This window comes from Sinocyclocheilus grahami, unplaced genomic scaffold, assembly GCF_001515645.1.
Source record: "Sinocyclocheilus grahami isolate Dianchi unplaced genomic scaffold, SAMN03320097.WGS_v1.1 scaffold629.1, whole genome shotgun sequence".
Lineage (NCBI taxonomy): Eukaryota > Metazoa > Chordata > Actinopteri > Cypriniformes > Cyprinidae > Sinocyclocheilus > Sinocyclocheilus grahami.
In genome coordinates this window covers 569325-593402 of record NW_015505808.1, presented here as the reverse complement: position 1 = coordinate 593402, position 24078 = coordinate 569325, and the positions used below count along the sequence as shown (strand labels likewise).

Below are 24078 nucleotides of genomic sequence, written 5' to 3'. Positions count from 1 at the left end.
ATATATATATATATATATATATATATATTTAGAGAGAGAGAGAGAATAATAAATGTTTCTACTAAGTCCTGCTAAGGATGATGGGATACTCACAATATTCATCAGGGTGAGGAGATAGTTTTGCACATGCTCTTTCCCATGGAAACGGACAACAGTATCATCTACCCCAAGCAGCACCTCAATGTTGTAGTCATCATCACCACCAGCGTGTCTCCGCCTCCTGACTGTCTGGTTGACTTGTTTAGCAATATTGTCCAGCACTCTTGGTGCATCCAATTCAGGCTCTGCAAAACAAAATGGTTAGTCTTAAGAGAGCACCTTATCTTCATCATTGTGCAAATCTTATCTTCATCATTTGGCAACAACACCATACTAACAGAAAAAAATGGTACTAGCATCCTGCAAGTTTTTTCACATAGTGCAAGCGGATGCCAGCCAAGAACAACAGAAAGCAATCCACAAGGGCTCTTCATGATCCAACATGCTATAAACCAATGCATTTTTTAAACGCTGATGCTAAAATAAATATTTCAAACATCTTGCTCTCTGGCTGGCTCTGGTCTACAGTGTGGGGATTGTGAGGAACATTCCTCAGCTCCTACATCCCGTCATGACACACGCATTCTTGTGTGGCCCAGCTCCCAGAAGTAAACACTGTCTTTAAAGTTCCACTTCAAAAAGCACAGGGCTTCCCCTCACACTCAGACGTGTGTCCCTCGCAGGTTCCCTGGTCCACAGCGTCTCCATGCATGCCCTCATTCTCCTGAGGGGCTGTCTTTCACAAATGGTAAAGTGAGGATAGCACACAAATGGCAAACCTGCCTAACCCGTTGGCCTCAGAAAGAAAGAAAGAAAGAAAGAAAGAAAGAAAGAAAGAAAGAAAGAAAGAAAGAAAGAAAGAAAGAAAGAAAGAAAGAAAGAAAGAGATTTGATACAAGAAAGAATTATAGCATTTGTGTGTAAATCATAACCTTCTTAATAACCTCTAGTCCGGTTTTACCAGGCCTCAGAAGGAAAGCGTATTTATAAACGTACAGAAAATGTCTTATTGAAATTGTAAAAATGCCAAACATTTTCAGGTCCAGGATTAAGGGACACAAAATATCATTAGCTCAGTATAACAACAAATGCTTTTTCCACTATGGTAAAAAGCAAACGTGTGTGTGTGTGTGTTCACCTCAACTCAATCTCATTTCAATTCTTCGCTCATAAAACACGACTTTGTGGGTTAGCCTTGCCAACCTCGCTCTGCACAATAAAAACTCAGGAGGCTGTAGACTGCTGTGGAGGAGAAATTGAATGCATACATATCATCTTTTAAAACGATGACACAAAGAAACATTTGGAGTACCTTGAGCATTGGTTCAACTCTTTGGTTTTACATAATTACCACATGGCCTCATTATATTTCAGAGTGCTAAATATCACATCCATTCCTCTCCCAGAGCAAAAATCTACATGGAAGTCTACTTAAAAGAGTAAGGGTTTACATAAAAGCATGATTTTACATGATAACATACATAGTATTTTTAACGTAAAAATCGCACATGCTGTCAGAATGAAAGCATTTGTGGGACAAAATAAACCAATTGAACTGACAGTACACGGCAACATGAAATCCGCTTACTGACATTTTTGATAAACAAACTGGGCATGCTAAAACCATGTATGAATCCAATTACCTTTCTATACAAGGATATAAAAGGCTTCAATGCAGTGTATCTAAACAGGAACAGTGTAACAGGATTTCCCTTCTTTTTTTTTCCTGTTCTTTCTCGGTTTAGAAAATAGGTCCCACTGCTCTCCTTAAAGAAAACTTGTGTTAGGATTAACGACCATGTCTTTGATGGGTGAAGGTGGTTTTCTTTCCCTGGAAGTATAAACAATTAGCAGGCAACAGCATGCTAATAATAAACAGCATCGGGATCAAAAGATGCTGCAGGAGGCATCTCCTACATTTTTTCCATGTGGCACTCTAGGATAACACCACTAGCTGTGATCTAATGTGCTGGGAGCTACTTTAACTCTTTATTAGGACATAAGCGAACTCTTGTAAACGAGAGCAGCTGAGTTAGCAAGCGTTGCCCTCCTAAAGCTGGAGTACGACAGCGGGGGGTTACTGTACTAGGGCTTCAAAAACACACTTGGCCTTACTGGAGGCTGTCAGTTGATCTTTAACTTTTAATTGTGACTGTAAATATCTTCTGGTGATCTTAATTAATTCTTATCTTTTTCTGTTTGTTCAAAGGGTCTTTGTACATGAACAAAGGAGTCTATATCCATTATGCTAAAAAGATATATTTCTCATAAGGTGTCAGATAAAACAGAATCTACTCTTTAACTATCAACTATGCTGGATCCATTAAGACGAGAGAGAAAAATTATTTTCTTTATCCCACTGAGACTTGATGTCATCTGTGATTTCTGGTGTCAATTCATTCTCTTCCACAGTGAATGCAGTTATGAGGCAAATCAGTTTTAATTATTATCCCATTCATGTCATCTGGCCTGCATTTTAGAACGAACACAAACTGAATGTCAAAAGTTTCCCTATTCTTAATGATTCTGTAGTTTAGAATGAACAGGAATAGAATGTCGAAAGATGTCTATATGAAAAAGAAAGTATTCATATGTGTGTATGTGTATGTATATGTATATGTATATGTATATATATATAAAATAGTCTTCAGTTTACACATCTGTTAGCTACATTTACACTAGTTCGTGTTTGTTTTAAAACGCATAGCTCAAGACAGAATCATAATTTCTATTAATTTTCCACTGATTTACTGATGAGCATTAGCAGTCTCTAGCGCTGTCTGCCTGTGCTCTCTCGTCCATGATTCCTGCTCTGACTCAGAGGTAATAACATTTAATTTTAAGCAATAATAATGCCATTACTAAAGAAAGAAACCCAATTAACAATTGCGCAACACATCATCTGTTAAAACATAGTTGTTTTTCATCTTCACGAGTCTTTCACAGAGCCGGTGCCGAGGAGGTGTGTGGTTGTTTTTCGCAGTCATTAGGACTACTGTTTTTAGATTTACTAAATATAGTAGGCAAATATTTTTTCAAAATGCACTGAAAATCTAAACCTGAGAAACAGTAATAAAAGTTTTACTAAGTTTTAATAAAATGATTTACAGTGATGCTGTTTGCCAGCTAGTATGCTGACCATCCAATCAAAGGACGAGAAAATGCTGACGTTATCGATAGCCAGCTAGATGGCCCTGGTGCTGCCAACTCGAAATCTGATTGGTTAAAGCAACGGTTTCATTGCCATTGATTTAAGCTAACAGACGCCTGCACTGTTGATTCTGAAGGCCTTAAGGCAGATTTTTTTGACCCTGGCAACACGATTGCTGAAATATGATTGGATAAAAGCTCTAATATAAACATACACTGCTGGAAGCAGTGCAACTAAGAGAAAAGCTATGAAATGAAGAGAATAGAGTCGTACCACGCAGTGGAAAAGTGCCATATGTGCCGGGGCTCAGACCCAGACAGCCCCGGCCCAATTTAAACCCTGGTCTTATGTAGCATGATGCTACAGCGTGCACACGCTTTCAGTCTTGTAGTATGAACGGACATCTGCATATGATTGGAACTCTACCCAGCTCCCGCGCTACTCTCCATTGGAAATGAATGACTTTCGGTCTGTCATTTGTCGGAGATAGTGGAAAGCGGGATTGAAACGCAGTGGAAACGCCAGTATGACGAGGATCGTTTTCATTTTAAAACAAAAACACACCAGTGTAAATGTAGCCTTACAGCTATGGGGACTGGGACGCATTCACACTAAATCCTCAGGTGTGAGCCACATCTCTGAGTGTGGCGTGAGACGCGGACCAACTGCGCAGACCTATTGGTGTATTACAGTACCACGAGCAGACTGCCTTCTCTGACTTTGACCCTCTGCCTGATTATCAACATCTGTTTAAAACCTTGACCTTTAATAAAGTTCCGCTCATGGATTCTAACTAAACTCCAGCGTCTCGGTTACAGAATACTTCGCCTCCTATGAATCCAGCGGAAGTGTCGAATCTGCAAGCAGCATTTTCATACCGAGCTGAAATGCTCCAGAAATATCAGGAACAACTCGCCAAGCTGCAGACGGTCAACGAATACCTGACGCACTACATTCGATCTCTCCCTACACCCACTCCTCAGACCAGTCCATGTGCTGATCGAAGTATTGCCAGTTTATCTGCCTTACCAAGCGTTATTCTTCCTCTGTTCCTGCTTGATTTCCTGTGTATGATTCTGCCTGACTTCTTGACTCACTGTATTTGTACTCTGCCCCTTTTGTTCTGACGCCTGATAGGACTGATGTTTGTGTTTGGACTCATTGCCTGCCTCTCCACTATTGTCTCTGCTTCTGCCCTGGTGTATGACGAACAATCTGCTTGCTTCTCTGACTTTGACCCTCTGCCTGATTATCGACATCTGTTTAAAGCCTTGACCTTTAATAAACTTCCGCTCATGGATTCTAACCAAACTCCAGCGTCTCTGTTAGAGATGGCAAGAATTAATTTGCATGTTTTTCTTTTTTGCTTAGAATTCATAAATGTGTTTACTTGAAATAGAAATCTTTTGTAACATTATAAATGTCTTTACTGTTACTTTTGATTAAAATAATGTATCCTTGCTGAATAAAAGTTTTACTTTCTTAAAAAGAAAAGCTTGGTGCTCTGCCATCTTTTAAAGGGGTCCTATTATGCTTTTTCACTTTTTCAACTTTAGTTATGGATTCTAACCAAACTCCAGTGTCTCTGTTACACCTGCAGTTACAGATGGATAAATGTTTTGTTTTTAACATAAAACGTTGAATACTGATATTTGAAATCATTTAAAACATGAACAAAATAGTCGAAATGTGAAATTAAAACCGCCAGTAGGTGGCAGCAAGTGACTGTTAATGTGTGAGTCATTGAGATTCAACCGATTCGTTCAAACGACTGATTCATTCAGATACAAAGCATTTGACTGTGTTAATGAGTGAATCACTGAATCATTTATTCAACTGATTCGTTCAAAAAGCTGATTTGTTCGATAAGTAAACACCATTGCTCAGAGACGCAAAACAGTGCTGTGATCTTTGTTTGGAACTAATTTTGTTGGCAAAATGGAGCAAAAACAAGCAATATTATGTCTAAAATGTAAGTCACTTATTGCTTTACTGAAATTGTATAAAATGAATATTAAATGAGTTGCATGATCTGCAGAAAAACGGTACTCTTTGCGTGATATAGATTAAGTTAACTATATTAAACTATATAAATATAAAAGCATACAGAAGCATTTTTGCCGTCTACAATTTAGAATGCCTGGAATTTTGAGTTTTAATAGACAAATAAATCAAGTGTGTGCACTCTGTATGTGATTTGGTGATATAGCCTACTTGATAATGTCCGATCGCACATCATTACAACAACACTTACCATATTATCGCAGACGATGCTGTATCGCACAGCACACCCCAGACTCGACTTGAGTGGAAAATGAATCATCCACGGTTGTGCGCGCACTTGTTTGCACATGAGCAAAGGTGTTTTTTTAGGAGTCTAAATTGCAGACGACTGATTCGTCAAACCTGCTTTCCTGCAGTCCGTGTTCTTCTGACTTCTGACTATTTTGTAGTAAGTAACGAATATGCTTCGGGGAAATGTATCGGAGTAAAAGTATACATTTTAATTAGGAAATGTAGTGAAGTAAACGTAAAAGTTGGCTGAAATATAAAAACTCAAGTAAAGTACAGATACTCCCAAACAATACTTAAGTACTGTAGCGAAGTATTATTACTTCATTAAATTACACCACTGGTTATCAGGAGTATTTGTTAAATCTAGCTAACAAAATATATATTGTGTGTTTGGGTGGTCCAGACGCTACAATAAAAACAATGCCATACTCACATTTGCGCTATTTTACTAAGTATCCATACTGTGATTCGACCATAGGCAAAGGTAATCACACAATATTATGCAAAACAGCACTCTTGCTCAAGTGATACAGTTTACATGTATTATCCTTTTCACAGAAATCTGAAGTATACTCAAGCTGCCATGACATAATTTCAAATATCCGTGAAACTGACAGGATATTTGACAGCTAAATCTCACCACTGTCTCAAAGAACAATATTCTTCACAGTCAAGAGAGGAAAGAGGAGAACACTTTCCTGTCGTGCTGATTTATTGTTGTTTATGCTGTAAATATAATAGAAAAACAGTTGGTGTCAGTGGGTTCAGCTCTCAAAGGCTTTCTGCCAGCCTTACACAGCGCACCATGAAAGTGAAAGAATGAATGTCTATAATTCATTCATGAGGATGAAAACCTCATATGGTGTGAAATCCTCCACAAATACTGTCCATTATGCTTCAGTGACAGCAGGAAGCTTGAAGGATCCTGGGATGTCATATTTGATGACAACATAGATACACTGTGCCACTTCTATTGCCTGTTACGCTTTGTTTTCCAGCATGGAATGGCCCATGGGGATGACCTCTTAACAGCCCAGATGTAAACACCCCAGACACACATACACACATAGAAAACGAGAAAAACAGGCCACAAAGTTCTTTGCCTCTCCAAAACAAGAACAGATGTGGCCACTTTGACGGAAATGCAGCTAAGCCCAAATATTAAGCCTTGAATAAGTTAAACCAGGTGCAAACAAAAAGTAAAACTTCTGCTAGAAAGCAAACATTAAAGGGATAGTTCACCCAAAAATTTAAATTCTGTCATTAATTACTCACCCTCATGACGTTCCAAACCCGTAAGACCTTCGTTCATCTTCGGAACACGAATTAAGATATTTTTGATGAAATGTGAGAGCTCTCAGACCCTGCATAGACAGCAACGCAACTGTAATGTTCCCAGGTCCAGAAACGTAGTAAGCACATCTGTAAAACAGTCCATGTGACATCAGTGGCTCAACTTCAGTTTTGGGAAGCTACGAGAATACTTTTTGAGCGCAAAGAAAACAAAAATAACAATTTATTTAACAATTCTTCTCCCCCGAGTTACGTCTTCCGCCATTTTGGAGAGTACCCAAGAGCGTAATCGACATAATCAGTGTTGTTTACGCTTAGGGGAAAGTGCGTGTTGTGATACTCTGGGTTACTGGGTGAGTAATTAATGACATAATTTTCATTTTGGGGTAAACTAACCCTTTAAAACATTAAAAATAAGAAAAATAAGCATTGAGAGCTGAACATGATAAACATTAGTCCATAAAAAACATTAACTCCAGAATAAACATTTACAATAGTCCATTTACATTCAGACCTTTCAATAGAGTAAACCAGCTGATAACAGCACAAATGCACACTATTACTGCCTGTGGTTTTTACTCATTTAAAACAGCATAAATGCCAGAAGCTATATAAGTAGGGACATGAAAAGAAACTCACTGTATAATATATCCAGAACATTAGTATCTCAAGAGGAATACATTCTTGGATGATAACCCCAGTCACTGGGCAAGATCTCTGCCAGCCCTTGAAGATTTCCCTCTGTTATTTTATTTCTGTTAATAAATTACTCATGGAATAAAATACGCTGCGGTTATGACATCATTCTGCAGGCCAAGAATTCTAAGAATTTTGTCAATTTGCTGGTGTCTATTTCCAGCAAACCTTGCATAGACAGGAAAGAAGACGGGTATTGTGGAATGGTAATAAAGCCAGTCTTGTTTGACTGCCAGATGGCACGGTAAAGGGGTGATTCAATGGAACGGAGACTCACAGAGAAACTTCCTGACTCTAATGGCACATTCAAATGATGTGAAAATGCTCTCACAAGGTTGTCCTCAACTTGACACACTTCAGAGCCATGACTGGAGGATAATTATAACAATGGCTCATGGAATAAATGCATCAACTATTACGACTTATTTTCTAAAGGGAACATGAAAAGAACAGTGTCTGAATGATTTATTTCACATAATAATTCATTTGAGAGGATAATTGTGTCAGTTGGCCAAACATAAGACACATTATTCTCCTCTTGACTGGCTGGAGTTGAACTTCGAAAAGAAAGGGTCCCTGATGGAGAATTGGGGGGCTGCACATACTTCTCTGTCTCTCTGATGAAAAGGCCAAGCTTGGCAGAAGAAGCTCAGTCGGGAGGTTTCAATTAAATCTTGAGAAGATGTGCACATTGCTAAAGGAGAGCAATGGCTGATATTCATGTGCTCATTTTTTAAACTTTGCATTAGCCATTTATCAGAATTCATTGTGTGGCTTTAAGTTTAATAAATGTGAGTAGCTCCTCAGCTGAGGAACCCATTTCCCATCATGCAGGGTTGAATTAAACATTAATATTTCATTACAAAAGGAGGCTTTAGCCAAGAATAACTGATGGAAGCACCTAATTCGTTCTTTGACTCAAGGATCAGAGTCAGTCATGGTATAAACCTGCAGGAAGAATTATGGAAACCAAAAGCCAAATTCATTTATTTTCTTTATTCAATATGATAATATCAGCAGGTATACGTTTATAGTTTCTGCTTCAGCTAAAGCATTAAATTTTTTTTTAATTGCCACAGGCAAGATCAGTGTTCTATCCCATTAAACTTAGGATATTCAAACCAAACAGAATATATCTGAAGTTTGCAGTGACTTGCACAAAGGCATGTTGCTATTAAACTTGTTAAAGATGTACTTAAAGACATATTTATAATGTGCGCCATATTCTATTATGCAATAGAAGTGCTGTAACTGGCAATACTTGTCACAAAGGGCTCTAGGTTTTCTTATACATGACATTTGCATTGGCCAGCAAGTGATGCTAGAAGCCCTGTTTCATCTGGCAATGGACCACAGTATTTTCATGGCAACTTCATCAAATCCCTTTGGTTGCCCACTTGTATTCTGGCTAATTTATAACAGAAAAGGGCAGGAGTATTTAGAAAGGGTTAATTATTAAAGTGGCTAGAGAACTACATACACGAGAGCATCAAAAGTCCATTTGCTTATTTTTGAAAAAGACTGAAAGCCTAAAAAATGTTTTCTACCTTGTGAATATAAGAATTTGGCTAAATAACAAAACCTTGCTTTTATCATCTACTTTGCTAAGATCCCTGAACAAGAAATGTTCAAGAGCATCATGATGAAATCTCTGGCAATTGCACACAGACGGCTAAAGACTGCTAATCAGCTAAACTACAGTGTTTTAAGTTGACGCCAGACGTCCCAGGCAAATGCAAAAATCATCTCCTATGACGTTATTTATACCAATTAACACTCAAAGAACTTCCTATTCAGAATTGCTGGTGCAAATCTGACTTGCTTGTGTGTCTTCATATGTCAGCGGTGGGTTTTTACTGTGATTATATGGGCTGGGAAACAATCTAAGTTTCTATTTAGTCCAATGAAAAGGCACTTTAAAGCCTTTTATTCCTGATGTGGGAAAATATTTATGTTGATGTCTTTGACAGCACAATGGAAGAGGAGGGGATTATGGAATGGCTCTTCAAGGGATGTCATTACTCACAATTTAGCCTCTTGCCTTCGCTGCTTAAACACATAGCTTTACTTTGTTGATACCTATTCTGTGAGAAAAGCCAACTGACCTTGCTTGTGTAGCTTTCACTAAGTGAATTCAAGGTCTAAAGCATTGGAGACAACAGCTGGGCAATAAGTTTTAGAACCTATAGTAAAATGGCCCCTGTTATGCAGACTACTATGGAACGATAAAAGGAATTGCGATTCCATTTGAGTTTTGGCAGGTTACATGCGCGACGCAGCGAGAGTGAAAAAGCAGACGTGGTAATTAATATTGCTATTTAAATATGACAGGCTCGTAACTCCTAAGACATGGGAAATACAGTTGCAAATGGACTTTGCTTTTTCATTTGAAATTTGGCAATCACTGTGCGTTCGTGAAAGCGAAAATGCAAACGATAATGCAGGATTTGCAATTGCATTTGGATTATGTCACAATTTATGCGTCCACATATTGAAAATGCAATCGAAAATACAATTTGCTATTCTATTTGAAAATTGTCCGGAATATCGTTCCATAGACTACTAGCCTTAAATACTAACGTTATCTCATCCAGCCTGATGAAAAATCTGAAACTGTGAAAAAAGTGGATTTTGGATCCTATGGGCTTAAAGGCAACACCAAAAAGCTATGAGAAGTAAACTGAAAAATGAACACAAAGGTGTTAGATTTTTAAATATTCTACACAATTTGGAAGAGCAAACTCAATTTGTTATACTGTGTTTGAATTTTGACCACAATATGTTCAACTGTAATTGTTTTTTTTTGTTTGTTTGTTTCCTAGTAAAGTATCATCATCATCAGCTGCCATTTATATGTAATATGATTATTTTGACGTTAAAGGGATAGGTCAGATAAATTAAATATAATTTATTTACAAACTTTAAACATTTCTCAGTTTATTTTTTGTTCATACAGTGAAAGTCAAGGGGATCCAATGCAAGGACCCCCACTGACTTATGCTGTATGGTCAAAAACAGTTGAAATATTCTTCTAAATATATTTTATTTGTGTTCCACAGAAGAAATAAAGACATACTGGTTTGAAACCACATTAGGGTGAATAAACAATGACAGAATTATCATTTTTGGTTTAAATTTACAGCTTCTATTATCTGATAAAGATTCAGTTTTCGATGGTCGACATTTCAGTGCATCCGCTAAAACATGGCACAGCAATGAAGAAAGGACAATAAAAGTCCAGATCTGAAGAGTTTAAACTGCAAAAGGGAAAACTGTTGTACTACCACTGATAAGGGGATTAAGGTTAACAAAATATCTCAATCTTCAGTTAAGTCATCCTCAGATAACTCTCTTTATCTCACTATGTCAGTCTCACCTTTTATATTCGGCTTGACATTTTCTTACAACATACACTTGTGCAACGTGGAGAAATTATGTGTCTAAGTGGCTGTTTTCATTTTCCTCAGCTGTTTGTACTGAAGGCTCCCCCAATTCCTTCAAGCTCTGCGGGCTCCGTTTCAAACATAAACAACCATTTTCCATTCGCCAAATCTGGATCTACCCCTTGAGATGCAAAAGCCAAATCACCTGAGGAGTAAACGAAACATGCACTGCAACTGAGACGAAGTAGGCTGCAGCAGCCTGGTCTGCAATTTACACTAAATGGGTTCATCAATGTCCTGATGTTATCTGTTCCCCCAGACCTCACCTTTCAGACAGATGACTAAGAGTCTTTGGAGGGAGACTGAACCTAGATGACGATGGCAATTTCTGATTTGTTATCGAGAGCAAGAACTCTGTGGCAAGTCTGTTATAATCTCACAGCTGTGCTTCACATTGTTCCTGTGTCATTTAGGAGCCTTGCTGTCATCCATTACAGCCACAGCACAGACACTTTGATAAAGCTGTGCGTAACCATGTTAAGCTGATAATGGAGTTGTTCCACCCGCTTATAATATGGTCCTCAACGTGCTGGAATTTATCTGCATGAAAGCAAAAATTATTAAAGGGGTCATATGATGTGATTTCAAGTTTTCCTTTCTCTTTTGAGTGATACAAGCTGTTTGTGAATAGATAAGATCCCTACATTTGCAAAGACTAAAGTCTCAAACCCAAAGAAATATTCTTTATAAAAGTTAAGACTCGTCCACGCCCTCCTAAACGACTCTTTTAAACATGCCCCCACATGTCTCCGTCACTGTGTGGGAAGATTTGCATAACGGTGCCCAAATGTTCACACAAAGAAAGAAGGCGTAACTTTATTGTTGCTGCTAGTGATGGGAAGTTCGGTTCTTTTCCGCAAACCGGTTCTTTCGGACAGTTCGATTCAATAAACCCAACCGGTTCACCAGTTCTTTTACGCAATGACGTAATGGCGTCAAGTCTATCGCGGGCTTAACACATTCAAATATAAAGTCAGTAATCATAACATCAGTCAATTAAAACATCATTATAATCTGATATGTTTCTTCCAATTTGGATTGTTGTATCTAAAGCATCAACACATATACAGGCAGTGATCTGCAAACATGTTTTACAGTTATGACGTCAATAAATTAGTCTTCATCAGCGCAGAAACTATGCTCCACTTACTATGTATAATCCATTACGGTTTATTTGTAATTAAGTAAACTTACGTTTCGCCGGATTGCCCTTCATTCAAGTCTTCGGTTTACCCGCGCTCATAACATTAGCACAGAATCGGTTGTCCAAAAGAACCAGTTCGGTTCAGACGTACTGCGTCAGTCATAGTAGGCAATCTGTTCGGTAGCTTCACGCTGAATCGCGCATTCGCAGTATCATCAGCTCATCGGTTCTTAAATCGGACGCGTCTGAAAGAAACGGTTCTCGGTTCAGTGTACTGGTGATCCGAAAACCGATGCAACCGGTTCTTGACTCGAGAACGAGAACCGCTCCAGCAGTGGGCGTGTATGTTCGTTATCCGGCTGCTCTGCTCGTGTTCATCTTCAGTTCTCTCTTCACAGCAGTTCAGTCAGTGTACTGTTTGAGTAAATAAATTACTCCGGGATATTGGTTTATTTCGACTCAAAGGGAGTGTCAGCCATGTTAAAAAAGTGAATAATTTAAGTAATTTGTGGATTAATGCTTACTGGAGACGCGAACCATTTCAAATGATTCAGTCCGATTTGGTGAACTGGTTCAACCGGTTCACTAAGAAGAACCAGTTAAATCGAACGATTCGTTCGCGAACCGGACATCACTAGTTGCTGCCACCGCCGCCGCCATGTTGTGAAGACGCAGTGTGTTTCGTTGCGAAAGTGAAAATACTTTGTTTGGTCTTCCAAAAGAGGACACGACTAGAAATCAGTGGTTAAGTTGTATTTACAACACTGTTCCAGAACAGTTCAACCCAAATATTCAGATGTGTGCAGCACATTTTATGGAGGACTGTTTCCTGATCCTGGGAGAGTAGATTACAATGCCGGCTGTTCTGACTCACAGACTGTAAGTACGTTTTCATATTTAAAGAATTTGCCACTGATGATTCAAACGCGAGTATGGGTTTATGTTTATGCGATGCAACGCGTAAAAAGAAAGTACAAGTCATAATAATCCGTAATTATGTCCCCACTGGATGCAACAAATGCCTCGTTTATAATGGGTTTTATTGTTTTTGTCTCGTCGCTCCGGGACAGGGCATTACAGTTTGGTAAGGGGCATAACATTTCCGTCACATGCTTGAGGTAGTCGGCCAATCACAACGCACTGGATAGCTGGCCAATCAGAGCACACCTCGCTTTTCAGACTGATGAGCTTTGTAAAAATCTACGCGGTTCAGAAAAGCGGGGCATAGAGGAGAAACAATAATGTACAGTATGTGAAAAAGAATGTGTTTTTTGAACCTTAAACCGCATAAACACATTTCATTACACCAAATACACCAAATAATTTTATTTTTAGCAACATCATATGACCCTTTAAGAGACACTTTATATTACGTGGCCTTGGTGAACTCTTACTATTATTCACACCCAAAACTGTTTGTATAGAATGGCTCAGATAAGGAGTATTGTTTGGGTGATTTATTCTTTAGCCTGTGTAATCAAGCATTTTTAAAGAAAAGCTCATCACAGAATGAGTTTGACTAAATAAAACATCATGGCCTTGATTACGTACACTGAGGGAGGGTCGGCCTGTTGCTGATCTCATTATGGACTAAACTGTGTAGGCAGATGCGAGCACGATATACAGCATGATTGTCTCTAAGTTTTATGTAAATACCAGTGCAACACAAAATGAGCAACAAAAAAGAAGCAACTTGGACATCAAACCTTTTTCATCAAACTACTGATTGCACTTTTAAAGGCACAATATGTAAGTTTTCTCCACTAGAGGTCGCATTTTCAAAACAATAACAAAGACGAAGCTTGATGACGCTATGAAGGAGAGGGGAACGATGGGAGATGACGTTTTCACCATCCAGAGATATCCGAATCATGTTCACAGATGTAATTAAATATTTTTTTTTATTACCTATACCTTCCAAAGTTATTCCAACAGCTAATAAATTATTCAGAGAAAGCGAGCAAAGAACATTTACATTGTCAAGGAACAGTATATGACTCCCCTTATAATCAGTAAAGCTGTCTATACACTGTTTGATGAATGAATCTGCTACTTACGTCATACGTACATCTGCACTTTGTTGTTTATGATGAGGGAATTCGTGAGAGAGCAGAATTCAGTAAGCGAGTGTGCGCACTGAACAAAAAAACTCTGAAGGCCTCTGATTGGCCGCTGCATTCATAAACTCAACAGACTCATGTGTGATTGGTTATAATGCGCAACACTGTAAAAACGCGGAAAAATAATCATGGTGCAACATTGACCAGATATACAGAGTTCTGGCATGAAACTCTAGATGGCGCAGTCCGATAGGTCTAACTCAATCTGAACTTATGACATCATTATCACATGGCAGATGATTGGTTCTCTCCTGTATCGGTAACCAATGAGCTCACTGCTCAACATTCAAATATATGATTAGTGCTTGCAGTAGCAGTTTGCTTCAGAAACCCTCCACCTTCCCCAGCTCCACCTGTATAGATCTGCTACGAGGTGATTTATGTACGCTATATGGGGGTTATTTCATGTATATTATATTTGCAGCAGCAATATTTCTTACATGCTCACAGCAGCATGTTGTGGATGTATTGGCAGTAGCAACAGTACTTGCATTGAACAGGGACGAGCTATTATTTCAAATTGGAATTTCTCTGGATTTACAAATCCTTGGGAACTTTTCGGTTAACGTAAGTGCAAAAACTATATGAAATACATAACACTGTGGAAGTGGTTTTTGGATATTTTATTACAAAAATCTTACCTATTGTGCCTTTACATGTAATCTTTAGCAACTCAGTATCTGGTGTGTTACCTACTGTGCAACAAATCCACTTACATTTACACACTAGTAGGCATACTGTTTTATCCAAAGCGACTTACATTACATTCAAGACATACAGAATCAAACCCCTGACCATGGTGTTTCCATCACCACGCTATACTGTTTGAGCTACAGACACTTGCACACTTACACATGTAACCTGGTCGATGCTTTAGTCTTTACTTAGAGTTCTAGACACTTAAGGAAGGAGAACTTCTCTTTTGGTCGGGAGGGAAAGCAGAGGCCCTGACCTGTGTGCCACAGATGGAGTTCAAATAACACGTAGCTGGAAACAGCTTAGGGCTAAGCAGCACAGCAGCTTTCTCTCCTCTCTTAGACCTACACAGCTTGCTACCTGACCACAATAGGAATTTGCTCAATGGTAATGTTTCTGATAGACAGCTGAATGAGGGCCTGCAATTGAGCCTAAACATCCTTGGATGAATTGTACGCAATTACTATTTAGATTCTTGCATTTCCGATGCCCATGAGACCCATAAACGGGATACTATGAAAAAAATACAGCTATGCTCATACAACAGGCATGAAACACTGTCGACTGAGCTTTAAGGGATAGTTCACCCAAAAATGAAAATTTGCTGTTAATTTACTCAACCTCAGGCCATCCAAGATGTAGGTGATCAAGGTGTAGTGTTGCACCTTGTATGCAAGCTAGGCTTGCTGCTATAGTCGGTGTTGACGGTGTTACCGGTGTTAAGCCACAACGGTTAAGTCACTTGCCCCCCACCGTCATTTAGATTTTTTATAGTAATAAAAATGATTTAGTTCAGTCAGAGAACAGACAATATACATTTAAAAACTGAACGCGGCTGCTCAATGCAGCATGCCGAATGACAGTCGCATTACAGATCAGCAGCTGGAGTCAGATTTAATTTATCACGTAAGGAGAGTGAGTCGAGCTGACTGACAAGAAGAGTGAGGTGAGACAGACAAGACAATGGTGGAAGATTTAGTTTTGAAATGAAATGCAAAAGTGCCTGTTTGGGAATATTTTGGATTTTGAAAATTTTACTTTTGCCATTTATCTAAGGTGATTTTGCTAACGAACGTGCTATATTTCTTATTTATTTGGTTCCACAGTGTTTGCTGATTTTCAGTTTTTTTTATATTTAAACTTTGTCTAAGTTATTTAACACTCTGACCCGCAAACAAACAGATGAAGAAGAGGATGATGATGGTACAGCGTATACAAGGAGAAAGGTTTGCATTTTGTTTCCACATTCTTATTTTATGAATGTAATTCTGATAAGCAGAACTTGTTTTTATTTCATATATCTTCAAAGACGTGAGAGTGAAGACATTATTTGTACTATTGCTAATTCTTTAGAAGATTGTTGTTTTCAAATAACCTCAATTAACTAAATAGATAAGCATTCCATTGTTTTTACGATGAGAATGTACTGCAATCATATTAATGTGCATCAGTATGTCTGCAATCATCTGCAATAGCTCTGTCCTGCTTTAACAGTTGCTAAATATAAGCAGACTTCACATGCACAGATGCTCACCTCTGCCAAAACACATGTAACTGACTACAGCACAAACACAGTTTATCACTTATGTTGCTACTTTAATTGCTTCTTCACTCAGTGTGTAGAGACACACAGGGATAACTGATTATTTCTCTTAACATGCAACAAAATGTTTTTAATATTTTCTGTTTTGTAGTAACCAAAGTAACCAAGAAAAGTGTCTTCGCCGAAGAAATGGCATTCGTTAATCCTCTGACATGTGAACTCCAAGCAGTGTCTTGAGTCCAAGACAGTGGACATCATCCTTACTATACTTCTCTGACTGAACTAACAATGAGCAGTTAGAGCCAAAGAGAAAGTAAGTTCAAGTAAATGTCTGCATTCACCATTATACCGTGTAATTTTTTGCAACAATTGGGGGAATCATAAATTAAGAGACTAATTGACCAACAGGAAGCTTTGGATTTGCTGAATGTGTATTTTTCAAGGATTTTATTGCAGCATTCACTGTTATTTTTCTGCACAGTGATGACGAGTGAAAAGTGTTTCTATTAATTTACTTAAAAGTGTTGCTCACCCAGGATTCTGTCATTATTTACAGCATTATATCATTTCTCCCTCATGTTTTTCCAAACCTCTGAATTTTGCTTTTCTGCAGAACTCAAAAGAAGATACTTTGAAGAATGCTGGTAATCAAAACAAACATGTTTGTCAGATGAAACACACTTTAAATATTAATCATGCTGGGCAATCATTGCAATTAGTGCTGTAAATAGTCTGTCAAACAACATGTGCATAACTACAATATATATTTTATTTAATTCAGCTTGGTGCATTAAGTTAGACCTTCAGTAATAGATACTTGTATATTATTTGCTCTTTGCAGGTGCAGCTGCTCCATACAAAGAACTCACCAGATTAAAATGTGGAAAGACATGTCACACAATGACCACAATTCCCGATAAGAGATTTGGGAAATGAGCAACAACCAAGAGACAGAAGTCATAATTTAGCAAAATGTTTAATCTACACTTATTGTATAACTTCTGTTTTTTTTCCTGTAATTGCATGGTTTTGTAAATAAGTTATTGTGTAAATAAATTGTCCTCATGCCAGCTTGATCAAGTGAGTTCTTTATTGGATTTTAAAATTGCATTCATAATAATGTGATGTTTATATATTTATGTCATGTTATTTATATTATAATCTATATAATTAAAATGAAAGCAAACGTTTTGGCTGGATATTCATTTTAAATGAAATATTAATGAACAGTATAGTAGATATAGAAATGAAACATCTGGCCACTGTGCACATACGGGCGATTCCGGCTCGGATGCGGCAGTGTAGGTAAGTTAAAACGGATGCAGCATCTGGCCGAATTGATTCGGGCCTTGATCGGGCAGTGAGTACACAGGCATCTGGCCCGAGTGCGGCAGATGGAGCTGGGCCGAGGGTAAGCCTCCAGCAGGTGAAAATTTAACTGAAACTGGCCCGAGTGTATTTTGCTATCTGGGTCACCAGTGTAGGGATTGTGAATGAGTAAATATCAGCAAACGTCACAAGTTTTTACTAAACTTTAGTGTCAGCAGTTCGTTTGACACATGCGCATATCAACGGTTCATCACTCTCCGGTCCAAGTTGGAACTGCTTCCTCAGTTCAGTTTACTGTTGGAGTAACTGAAGCACTGACTGGGCTGGCAAAAACCAGCATCATAGAATCATATATGGGTTGGGTATCATTTGAATTTTATCGATTCCGATTCTGCTTATCGATTCCGATTCTTTTCGATTCCCAGTTTTGATTCCAATGTGATTAAATAATGATATCAAACATCTTTTTTGCAACCATTTATTGGAGCTAAATTACCATGAACAAAAATCAACAGACTACATAAAAACTGGATTCTTTAAGAGCTGTTTGTGCGCAAAATAGAACTGCATCATTTCTGAAGAAGAAACATTAGACAACTAAACAAAATCACATGTAATTAATGAATGAATGATTAAATGACTCACTCAAGAAGTACTTGTTTCATTACTGGATGAATTAGCATTCTTGAACGAATCTCTTGTATGATTCAAAGACAAATACATTTTAACAGCCCCTTTTTGCCGCCACCTGGCGCAACAATGTAATCGATAAATCTTCATTTGAAGTGTTAAATTACTTTCAAAAGGTGATTTACTCAATTTTAATCGCTACCATACACATCGTACACGGTTTATATCTGAACAACAAACTTGTATCCCAGTACTTCTGTGATTTGAATGTTTGTAACAGAAATAATGATACTGTGTGGCTGAAAAGACTGTGAAGCTGTTTCATTCATGACAGACAGCTGCTCTCTTTAGGTCAGTGGCAGCGCGAACGCAGATTTAAATGTTCAAATCACACTGGTGTGATCGTACGCTGCACGGATGAACCAACAAGGGATCACAACATTGATCGCACACGTCAAAGGTTGAGGAATTAAACAAATCAATTGTAATTTAGGAATAGAATCACGTTGGTGTTTGAATCGTCTTTGCGAACTTTAACGATCTATTAAAGTGCTTTGTCATGTTGGTGGTGACACCTCTCTTGCAACAGGTTTAGCTATCACAGATATTATACTTAACGTTAGCTTTTTTGGCTTCTGATCGCAAATGTAGCTAAACTTTGGAGCGGTTAGATTAGCGAGCAAGGTCCTGGCAGATCGCTAGGTCCGCAACACCGGTCCTCACAGATGAAGGGAAAAAAAGCGCATAGGAATCGAAAGGCGGAATCGAAATTTTAATTTGACAAAAAGTATCCGATTCCTGATCGATTTTCGATTCCCAACCCTAATCATATACGAAAGTGAGATTTCAATGAGTAACCTGTAGATCTGTGCTGCTTGAGCCACAAACTGTTTCAGACCGTTTATTTTGATTTGGTGAACTGGTTCATCCAGTGCACTTAAAAGAATGGGTTCAAAGGAATGATTCATTAGCAAACTGGACATCATTCCAGACCTTTTGTCAAAGGTTATGGATTACAGGTAATAATAATGTTGTAAATAATATTCAGTTTCTTGCACAGACTGATCGTTTCACTTCATAACACCTCAATATGTCATCAGGAGCCAAGGGTATTAATTTTGTGTTCCTTTATATACTTTTTTGACTCTCAAAGTGATGGTAGCCATTGACTTGCATTTTATTAATCACCAAGGACCACGGTTTCTGATTCTTTACTGTTCTACTGAAGAAGAAAAAAAGTCACCTACATCTCGGATAGCCTGAGGGTGAGCAATTTAACAGAAATTTTTCATTTTGGGGTGAACTATCACCCAAAGCTTCGTCTATGTAAATGGAACATACGTCATTTACGGAATTCACATACAGCTGAACGTTTTCAGGTTTTACAAGTAGTACGTGAGATGTCACAATAGGTGTGATAATGGCAATAACTTCAAGGTCCACTGCCCATATAGAGAAGACCTTTCCTCATCTTATCAGTAGCATGCTGTGATTATCTAAGCAACAGGAATGAGAGCGTAATCATCTCTGCCTATGGCATGTTTCCCACCTGGGACAATGGAATGCTACTACATCGCCATGGCAACCGGTACTACCACACAAGCACTTGACTCCTTAGAAGGGACTGAATTGAGAGGAAATCTCAAAAGGTCGCGACCGCACAAAAGGCTTGACTTCCCAGAGCTTCCCACTGTTCGAACGTGATTATAAAATTACTTAGACAAAAAAAAAAATTGGCTGTGAATTGAAAGTGCTGTCAGTCATTCACACGCCCTGATGGTGGTTTGTAAAAAAGGTTTGTGTGATCTGGTTGGGAAGATGCTGTTCAGCAATAATGGGCAGGCCCACCTACAAAGAATGTCTGACTTCAGACTTTCTGGCATGATTTAGTATGCCGTACATTTCTAAAACGTGCTATGATGAATTTGAATCTATTTTAGCAAAAGGCAATATAAAATGTCTTTTCAAAACATGGTAAAGGAATTTATCTGCTCCAAATAAACACTTCCCTTAGCTCTACTAATCATTTAAAAGCTTAGAAAAATATATAAATTAATTTTTCTGCTAAATTTTTCCTTTTCCTGGTTTCAATAAAACACTTTGTGAAAAAATATCAAGAAAAATGTATCTGCTCCCAACAAACACTTTCTTGCTCTACTATTCATTCTAAAACTTGAAAGAAAGAAAGAAAGAAAGAATTTATTTCATTTTTACTTACCCTCTTAATATTTTCACTGGCCCTGCCTCAAAAAAATAGTTGCTGTTATCATTCAGTTTTTGCGGTTTTATTATTATTTTTTGACCCATGTTATCTTTTTTTCTAATAAATTACATCAGGACCAAAATTTTAGGTACCAATTCAATTTTACAATTAATAATTCTAATTTTCATAACACAGCAAAAATGACAAGCATAACAAATATAAAGTCAATCATTAAAGTTAAGTGAACAGTCAGTAAATAAGAACAAATGAACAAATCACAAGCAATTGACTAAATGCAAGGTTACTTCCTGGTTTTATATAAGCCAGCTCAGTCATTTCCGGTCAACTTTCAAAATCAGCTGTGCACTTTGCTTGGTTTCTCTACATAATCCATTCACAAATTGAAGAAAGCTTTTATTTGTCTAAGAGGACCAAACGTCCATGTATACAGTTTCAGGAATGACAAAAGCGAGTGAATCCAAAATAAAACATCTGATGAGTCGATGGCAAAAAACAGAGCTGTGCATTAAGTGAGTCAGACTAAATTCAGAGTAACAAAACTACAACAGCAACAAGTCTGTTGGCTGAATGTATTTAGCAGCTTCTACTGTTAAATATAAAACTTACAAATTTAGTTTTTAAATTAAATCTAAAAATATATAAAAATATTCAATGCATTATTGTTTAATTGTTATATCATTAATAATTAACTAATTTCATTTGTAGTTAACTATTTAAGTATTTAAATCAAGGGTCTTCAACCGGGGGTCCCCAACTCCTAGGGGGTCCATGCAGCGATACTACAGGGGGTCCGTGAATTAATATTTGATCACAAATAATTTTTTGTTAAAAAAGTAAAAACATGGGTAAAAATCATCATAAAGTAAAATATAAATATAAGCACCCTGAAACGAAAGCAAGGACACCCTCAGATAATAATGTAATATAATATTATTCTTGGAACAGATTTAGCAAATGCTCCATTGTTTTTGAGACTCTGAAACGTGAAATGGTCCTTTTTACAGCGTGTTTTTGCAGTGTTTTTTGCAGAAACTTAGCCAATCACACACGTTTGTTGATCTACAATGCAATGGCCAATCAGAAGTGTTAGAATAATCACCGCTCAAAACGCTGCAGTTTTTGTTCAAAAGTGCTGCCTGCTCACTCTAATCCAGTGTTGCCAAGTCCACGATTTTCCTGTGGAATTGGGCCACTTTAACACTGTTGCCATGGGTTGTTTTCCATGTCCATGACCAGGGGAACCCTACCAAAAAAAATTATTTTACATGTATTTTACCCCCCGGAATGCGATTGGGCTAGTTCTGGGATAGTTTTGTGTAGCGATTGGGCAGGTTTTGTTGTGAAAACCTGGCAACCCTGCTCTAATCCTCTCACATTAAAGACACAACATAAGTAAGAGATTCATTATGCAGTGAAGACAACTTTATTGATTTTAATGGAACGTTGTGAGATCATGAACTAAGATGAGTGACAGCTTTTTAGTGATTGTAAAGTGAGCGGTCTTTCGCACTTATGAGGCTATACAGCTATAAACCACTGTATAAATATATTGTTTTTCATGCTGACAAGAGAAACGACGGCCAATTACACGCTACAAAGTTTTGGAAATGACAACTGTAGATAAATGCGTGATTCACTATCTAAACTCCAATCGACGGTAATACTAGCATGGGACAAAGATATGGCTAGTCAAGATGCACACAATATAAATGCAGACTAATAGATTACTGAAATAAATCACATCAATATCTATATTTTTTAAATCCATTCCAATTATTTCTAAAAGTAATGACTATAATGGTGGAGCCGTTGCTTATATATTTGGCTCCATCTGCACTTTACTAGAGAACTCTCAATTTTAGAGACTTAATAATTTGATTAAAAAGTAATATGGGAAGTTTTACTAAACTTGAAGATAAAGTTCAAATAAATATTTATTTGTCCATTGACAGTAAAATTAAAATGTGAATTTTTTATAAATTTGTATCTCAAGTTCAGGTAAATCCAGTGGTGTAATGTAACGAAATAATAATACTTCGTTACTGTATTTAAGTATTTTTTGGGAGTCTCTGTACTTTACTGAGTTTTTATATTTCAGCCAACTTTTACTTTTACTCCACTACATTTCCTAATTAAAATGTATACTTTTACTCCGATTCATTTCCCCGAAGCATATTTGTTACTTAGGCTACTACAAAATAGTCAAAAAAGAAGTCAGAAGAACACGGACTGCAGGAAATCAGTGGTCTGGCGTCTGCAAGTTAAACTCCTAAAAACACCTTTGCTCATGTGCAAACGAGTGCGCGCACAACCGTGGATGGTTCATTATTCACTCAAGTCGAGTCTGGGGTGTGCTGTGCGATACAGCATCGTCTGCGATAATATGGTAAGTGTTGGTGTAATGATGTGCGATCTGACATTATCAAGTAGGCTATTTCACCAGATCACACACAGAGTGCACGTACACTGATTTATTTGTCTATTAAGACTCAAAATTCAAGGCATTCTAAATTGTAGACTGCAAAAATGCTTCTGTATGCTTTTTATATTTTTATAATTTAATATAGTTAACAATCTATATCACACAAAGAGTACCGTTTTTCTGCAGATATCAGCATGAACACATTTAATGATAATTTTATACAAGTTCAGTAAAGCAATAGGTGACTTACATTTTAGACATAATATTCTTGTTTTTGCTCAATTTTGCCAACGAAAATAGTTCCAAACAAAGATCACTGCACTGTTTTGCATCTCTGAGCAATGGACGGTGTTTAATAAGAAAACAGGAAGGGGGCCAACACTTTTTCACACCACTGTATATATATATATATATATATATTTGCTTCTTTTCCATTTTGCATTTACTTGTACTTTTACTTTCAATACTTAAGTATATAAAATAAATAAAATATACTTTTCGTACTTAAGTACAATAAATATCACATACTTTAAGACTTTTACTCAAGTAATATTCTAAACGGTGACTTCAACTTCAACCAAAGTCATTTTGTAAGATATCTGTACTTTTACTTGAGTATAGCTTTCAGGTACTTTATACACCACTGGGTAAATGCTTAATTGTCCATCTGATTAGCAAAAATTAAAATGTATGACTCTGCAAATACATTAAAATAATTTTAATAAAAACAACTGCAAACAACAAATGACTTTAACAATCAAAAGTAATATACAGACAGTGATGCATGTGCAACAACATTTATAACAACATATTATAAGTGTTTTAAAAATGTGTTCATGACTATGAAGGTAAGTTACCTGTATTTATTATCAAGAGTACATTTATGATGTCGTTTACGAGATAGCATCAGTAACTAGCTAACGTTAGCAACAGTTACGATTGTGTTTCGTTGTCAGCATTTCAATGTACAATTACTTGTTAAAATTATATGCCGTTAAATAATATCCTTATTTACAGTGTTGAAATTATTTTGTTTCTCAATTTCTATATATA

General features: G+C 37.3%; 1 protein-coding gene across 1 annotated transcript in view; it reads right to left on the bottom strand.

Annotated features, from left to right (window-relative positions):
• LOC107558022 (A disintegrin and metalloproteinase with thrombospondin motifs 3-like) overlaps window positions 1-24078 on the bottom strand; it is a 95150-nt gene that overhangs the window by 31443 nt on the left and 39629 nt on the right. Inside the window, exon 5 of the mRNA XM_016241623.1 lies at window positions 94-284. Coding sequence (XP_016097109.1) covers window positions 94-284 — 191 coding nt within the window. The remainder of the gene's footprint in view (window positions 1-93; window positions 285-24078) is intronic.